This window comes from Cebus imitator, unplaced genomic scaffold (genome assembly GCF_001604975.1).
Source record: "Cebus imitator isolate Cc_AM_T3 unplaced genomic scaffold, Cebus_imitator-1.0 Scaffold36, whole genome shotgun sequence".
Taxonomy (NCBI): Eukaryota; Metazoa; Chordata; class Mammalia; order Primates; family Cebidae; genus Cebus; species Cebus imitator.
In genome coordinates this window covers 870,742-877,594 of record NW_016107351.1, presented here as the reverse complement: position 1 = coordinate 877,594, position 6,853 = coordinate 870,742, and the positions used below count along the sequence as shown (strand labels likewise).

The window sequence follows — 6,853 nt, the reverse complement described above, 5'->3', positions numbered from 1 at the left end:
GACAGGCTTTCACCAGGTTGGTCAGGCTGGTCTTGAACTCCTGACCTCAGGTGATCTGCCCACCTCAGCCTCCCATAGTGCTGGGATCATAGGCATGTGCCCCTGTGCCCAGTGGGGTTTCCATGGTTTTATGAGAAGAATCTAGCTATCTTTCCTATTGTCCCCTGAATGTGTTATCTTTTTTTTTTTAGTCTCAATAATTTTTACAGTTTCTGTTTACCTTTGGTTTCTGGAATGCTTTACTATAATGTGCTTGAGTTGTTTGCTTTTAGTTTTTTCCTGCTTGTGATTTACTAAGATTCTAAAGTCTGTAAGTTGACACTGCTCATCAGTTTTGAAAATTTCTCAGCCACTAGCTTTTCACATATTGCTCCTGCCCCATTTTCCTGTCATTCTTCTGAGGACTCCAGTGACATATAGATCAGATCATTTGATGGTGTGGTTCCACATGCTTTTCTGTTTTTTCATTCTTTTCTTTCTGTGTCTAGATAATTTCTATTGACAGATCTTCAAGTTAACTGATTTTTTCTTTTGCTGTGATTCTTTTCTTTTTCTTTCTTTCTTTTTTTTTTTTTTCAAGACAGTCTTGCTCTGTTGCCAGGCTGGAATGCTGGAATGCAGTGGCTCAATCTTGGCTCACTGCAACCTCCGCCTCCTGGGTTCAAGTGATTGTCCTTCTTCAGCCTCCTGAGTAGCTGGGACTACAGGCATGCACCACCACACCCAGCTAATTTTTGTATTTTTAGTAGCGGCGGGGTTTCACCATGTTGACCAGGATGGTCTCGATCTCTTGACCTCATGATCTGCCCACCTCTGCCTCCCAAAGTGCTGGGATTACAGGAGTGTGCCATCACACCCGGCCTTTTGCCTTGATTTCTGAAATTTAGGTACTACACTTTTAAAGTTGCAAAATGTCCATTGACCCTTGTGAGAAACACATTCAGCCGTCCAAATCCAAGAAATGGACTCAGAGACCTGGAGAACAGAGAAAGTGAGACCTTTAATGAGGGTCTTGCAAGATCAGGCGTCGGATGGACAGGCACTCCAGCACAGTTTCAGCAAGCAATTTATCCCGCCGTGGGCAGGCCCCTCCACCTGCTCCTCACAGGCTGAATACTATGGGTGGGGGGGGTCACACTCTTCCTGAACGGCACCTACTGGTTGTTGAGCAAGGGCTTTAGGTGTTTTCTTCAGGGCTGTCTTGCTGCATTTTGTTGCAGCCCACGGTGCATGGCAGTCCCAGTCAGCTCAGGGGCTCTTCGAGTATTTGATTTATGACCTAAGTAGCTGGGCAGGCTGATAACAGAGAAAACAAGCTGCTTTGTAGGCCAGGACACTTTGGTCTTAGACTCCTTTGATTCGGGTGAGGCTTTTTTCAGCTCACGGAGCATGAACTGTCCTACCGTGTGACCCTCACTCTGTCCAGTGGAGGCTCTGAGACCAAAGGGACTTTCCCTGCCCTCTCCAGCCCAGCCTCGCCTCCCCAGCACGCGGTAAACGTTCCATGGAGGGGACTGGTGGGCATTGGGGGCTCCCCGGGATCCAGCTCATTGCAAGGGCTCACGGCCATTCACACTTGGCTGCCTCCTCTCCCCCAGCAGAACCCCTTCAGCTTCTGGGGCCCGGTTTTCGGCCTCGGGCAGCTGATGAGACTGGGCGTAGTGGAGCGGGCGAGGCCTGCTCCTCGCTGGAGGCCCCTTAGACCCCCCGCGTTCACAGCTCTCCAGCATCCACTAGTCTACATTTCATTAATGTTCTGTGTCTCTTTCTTTCAGCGGCTCGGCATGAATGATGGCCCACATCCTACTTGCTAGCAGGAAGTGAAACCGAGTGGGGGCCTGGGGGCCAGCGCCCAGCTCAGGGGCTCGAGGGCGAGGCCGGGGGTCCTTCTTCCTACCCCGCAGGACCCTGCAGCCCCCAGCATCACTTCCGCGGATGTGGCCACCGGAGTCCCTGCCGGAGCCTGGAGAGTGTGCATGGACTTCTAAGAGCATGAGGGAGACCTGCAGATGGGGGCGAAGGTCCTCGAGACCCCCAAGGAGCTCGTCCCGAACCCTTCTGGGTGGGTGACTCCATCCCTCCCCTACCTCCTTTCTAGAATCCTGTCGGGGTTTAGGGGCGCTCCCGCCCCGCACCTGCGCACAGGCGGGTCCAGGGCTTGGTGGACGAAGAGAATCCCAGGCTCCGTGCCCTTAAAACACGGGCGTGGGGGCCGCAGGGGCGAAGGCTGGAGGCTGAGAACCCGAGAGGGGCTGCGGGGTCAGCCTCAGGGCAGCGGGGCTTCGGGCAGCGCCGCTCTGCAGACGCGAGACCCGCCCGGAACCCTCGAGGGCGGCGCCCGCCGACCCCGCTGCGGCCCCGTGCGGGCAGCGCGGCCTCCCAGGGCCCCCAGCGCCGTCCTCCCCGAGCGTCCGCTGCCCTCTGGGGCCGCCGTGGCCCGGGGTTATTTTAATACCGGGCGCTGGCGCGGGGCCGCGGCGCATTCCCAGCTGGCGGCGGGAAGGTGGCGGCGGCGCAGGGACCCGGCGCGGGGCGCGGCTTTGGTGGCGGGACCGGCGGGCGGGCACCCCTGCCCCGTGCGCTCTGGGAGCCGAGGCCGCGGCGGAGTCCCTCGCGCCCCCTCTGCGCCCCGAGAGGGGAGCGCGCTTTGGAACGTTCCCCGCGGCCCCTCTGCGAGAGGAGTTTGGAGCCGGGCTCGGCGGGCAGGTCTGGAGGCTCCGTGACCGGAGGCAGGTGGGTTCTCCGCGGGGAATGCGGGACCGAGGAGGGCCCGTGAGGCCTGTGCCCTTCGGGGCCTGACCCCACCCTGGGCGCTGGGAGCGGGGTCCGGCGAGGCGGTCGCTCCGGCGCCATGGAACTTTCGGCCCCTCGCCTTCCCTCCTGGCGACCCTGGAGCGCGGCCCGGCGGTCACTACCCCCTGCCCGTGACTCGGGCTCCCGCGTGTCTGGGGAGCCCGGTGGCTCCTCGGCTTCTGCGCGGTCCCATGGGTGAGGGCTCTGTAAATGCCCCGGGTGGGGGCAGCAACAGGGTGAGGGTCCTCTGGACAGATGGAGCTGGGAGCTGCCGGGCTTGGAGGGAAAGGGCGGGCAGGGCACATTTCCAGGCCAACAGTAGGCCCCCGGCGCCCCGACCCATTGATGCCGCGCCACCCCAGCCCACTGCTCCCTGCGCGGCCATGAGTGTTCTGCCCAAATTCAGCGTGGCTCATGGGCTCAGGCAAGCTCTTGGGTCTGCTGCTTCTGCTCAGCACCGCCCTGTGAGTTTCATCCGGGCTGCTGACCCCAGCAGTGATTCCTTCTTCACTGGCTTGGTGTCACAATTTGCTTGCCCCCTCCACTGGGGACATTCGAGCTGTTTCCAGCTTCTTAGGAGTAAAGCTGCCCCAAACTTTGCACGCTTGTCTTTTTCTGGACATTGGCGGTCCTTTGTCTAGGGTGCAAACCTAAGAGAGGAATTGCCGAGTAAGAAGGTATAGAAGGTATAGGCTCAGTCAACTCTGCACATGGGTCAGCAGCTTTCCAAAGCCGGGGCACAGTCCACTTCCCAGCAACAGGAAACAGCGAGGCCAGCTCCTCTGCAGCCCCCACGCCCGCTGACAAGGATGCCTGCCTTGTCACAGGTTCATGCTTGTCAGCACTCAGGGGCTCCTGGGGCCGTGATTGGCATTTCCCTGCTTGTTGGCCACGTCCCTGTCCTTTTCTGCAGAGTCCCTGGGCAGGGTTTTGGTCTCCTTTTTCCAAATGGGCGGTTTGTCTTTTCCTTACTAATTTACAGCTCTTCTCTATATTTTTGTTGTTAGCTCTTGGTCTGATATATGGTCCCACCCTCCTGTTTTTTTAAGATGAAGTCTCACTTTGTCGCCCAGGCTGGAGTGCAGTGGCGCAATCTTGATCTTGGCTCACCACAGCCTCCGTCTCCCAAGTTCAAACAATCCTCCTACCCCAGCCTTCTAAGTAGCTGGGATTACAGGCATGTACCACCATGCCTGGCTAATTTTTGTATTTTTAGTAAAGACAGAGGGGTTTCGGGATGCTGGCCAGGCTGGTCTCGAATTCCGGACCTCAGGTGATCCACTTGCCTTGACCTCCCAAAGTGCTGGGATTACAGGTGTGAGCCACCGCACCTGGCCTCATGTTTTCTGATGACCTCCTAGCCTGTGGCTTATAATTTGGCTTTCTTGGTAAAGTTACCAATTTTAATGAAACCCATTTGCTCAGTCTTTTATTGCAAGTATTTTTTTGTCCATTTTTTAAGAAAACATTTCCCACCCAGGGTCATGCCAGTATTCCCGTTTTCTTCCAGAACTTTGACTGAATGATTGAGTTAACCTTTCACATTTAGGCCTGCAATCCATCTTGAATTCATTTCCCTGTAGGAGAATGGAGACGGCAGCCCCCTCCCCTCCTCACCTTACATGTTTTTCTATTTGAACTTTTAAAGTCAGCAGCTACTAGTTTTACAATCTGAAGAAAACATTTTTTAAAATGTACAAGTGAAATAAGAGAAAGGACTCAGGGGTAAGTGAGCCCTGCCTGTGCACAGACAAGAAAGTGAGGCCTGAGGGGTGCAGTGGGTAGGCAGGGCAGAGCCCAGGACTCCCAGCTCTGTCTACTGCTGACCTCTGCCCCAGGGGCTGCCCTCCTGTATTCTGGTTTTCAGAAAGCCCAGTAGATCCCAGAGGCCATGGGACCTATAGTGAGGTGGGGGAGGTGGTCCTGCTGGGGCATGCATGGGAGTGGAGGTGGGGTCAGCTTGTCTGGTGGATCTTGAGTCCTCCTGCAGAGCTGATGGCTTTGAGAGTCCTCAGCAGTCGGAGAGCACTGGGGAGCCCCGTCCCTCTGCAGCCCATGTGACCCTGTGGGAACAGGGCTGTCACAGTGGCCTCGTGGGAGTGGAAGGGCGTGCCTGACTTGCATCTTTAATAGGCTTCTTTCCCCACAGGCCAAGCTGGTTGCCCACAGGTGCCCCCACCCTGTCTCAGGAAGTGGACACCCAGTCCTGAGCCCATCCCAAGGGGTCAGAGATGGCGTTGACCCCCGAGTCCCCGAACAGCTTCCCTGGGCTGGCTGACACCGGCAACTCTGTGCCTGAGCCGCCTGGTGGCTCCAATGCAACCCTCAACAGCTCCTGGGCCAGCCCGACGGAGCCCAGCTCCCTGGAGGACCTGGTGGCCACGGGCACCATTGGGGCGCTATTGTCGGCCATAGGTGTGGTGGGCGTGGTGGGCAATGCCTACACGCTGGTGGTCACCTGCCGCTCCCTGCGCGCTGTGGCCTCCATGTACGTCTACGTGGTCAACCTGGCGCTAGCCGACCTGCTCTATCTGCTCAGCATCCCCTTCATCGTGGCCACCTACGTCACCAAGGAGTGGCACTTCGGGGACGTGGGCTGCCGTGTGCTCTTCAGCCTGGACTTCCTGACCATGCACGCCAGCATCTTCACGCTGACCGTCATGAGCAGCGAGCGCTACGCCGCGGTGCTGCGGCCCCTGGACACCGTGCAGCGCTCCAAGGGCTACCGCAAGCTGCTGGCGCTGGGCACCTGGCTGCTGGCGCTGCTGCTGACGCTGCCCGTGACGCTGGCCATGCGGCTGGTGCGCCGGGGCCCCAAGAGCCTGTGCCTGCCGGCCTGGGGCCCGCGCGCGCACCGCGCCTACCTGACGCTGCTCTTCGCCACCAGCATCGCGGGGCCGGGGCTGCTCATCGGGCTGCTCTACGCGCGCCTGGCCCGCGCCTACCGACGCTCGCAGCGCGCCTCCTTCAAGCGGGCCCGGCGGCCGGGGGCGCGCGCGCTGCGCCTGGTGCTGGGCATCGTGCTGCTCTTCTGGGCCTGCTTCCTGCCCTTCTGGCTGTGGCAGCTGCTCGCCCAGTACCGCGAGGCCCCGCTGGCGCCGCGGACGGCGCGCATCGTCAACTACCTGACCACGTGCCTCACCTACGGCAACAGCTGCGCCAACCCCTTCCTCTACACGCTGCTCACCAGGAACTACCGCGACCACCTGCGCGGCCGCCCGCGGGGCCCGGGCAGCGGGGGAGGCCGGGGGCCGGTTCCCTTCCCGCAGCCCCGAGCCCGCCTCCGGCGCGGTTCGGGCCGTTCCCTGTCCTCCTGCAGCCCACAGCCCACCGAGAGCCTCGTGCTGGGCCCGGCGGCCCCGGCCAGGTCTGCGCCCGAGGGTCCCAGGGCTTCCGCGTGAGCAGCGGGCGGGGCGGCTGGAGTCCAGGCGGGTACGCGCCCCAAAGCCGCGGGCACTCCCAAGAGTCCCCCGCTCCCAACTCAGGCCCTGCCCCACTTCCTCAGTCCCCTTCCAGAAATATCCCGCTGGCTCCTCCTCAGCACCCTCCCCTTGATGCCCCGAAGCACCCACCCGCCTCCCTGGGGATCTCCTGGAGGCTCCACCCAGTCCCGGCTTCTGGAGTTCACGGAGGGCAGCAGGCGCCAGTGCCCAGCCGTGTGGAGACCGTGGCACGGCTGCTGCGGGCCGGGACTCTCCTCTCAGCCCGTGGCCCCGCAGCTCCCGTCCCTGCCTGTGTGGCCCCATCCCTTGCCGCTTCGGCACGGGAACGATAAACCCTGAGCTGGCATCCATGCCCCGCCTCAGCGCCGGGATGCCGCGTCTGAGGAGTGGGAGAATCCGCCGGCAGGATCCCCAGAACCACCTGCAGCTCATGGAGGAGCCTGTGGGTCTGGCTGGGGTGCAGGTGCACCTGCCTTTGAGGCGGGTGCAGGCGGCTGGTCTGGCACCTGATGTGAAGAGGGGAAGGTGGCCAGGAGGGGAGGCCCCGGCAGCGTGGGCTGAGGGGTGGGGCAGGAAGGCACTGCCCAGCAAAGGCCTGAGGCTGCAGGTGCAAAAAG

At 60.4% G+C, this 6,853-nt stretch overlaps 1 protein-coding gene across 1 annotated transcript; it reads left to right on the top strand.

The window, feature by feature from the left end:
- The first annotated feature begins 4,439 nt into the window (after positions 1 to 4,439).
- UTS2R (urotensin 2 receptor) lies at positions 4,440 to 6,500 on the top strand. Its single transcript, XM_017524728.2, has 2 exons — positions 4,440 to 4,518; positions 4,943 to 6,500. Exon 2 carries the CDS (start codon positions 5,025 to 5,027, stop codon positions 6,192 to 6,194), a length of 1,170 nt encoding a protein of 389 aa, XP_017380217.1. The 5' UTR covers positions 4,440 to 4,518; positions 4,943 to 5,024; the 3' UTR covers positions 6,195 to 6,500.
- The last annotated feature ends 353 nt before the right edge of the window (positions 6,501 to 6,853 follow it).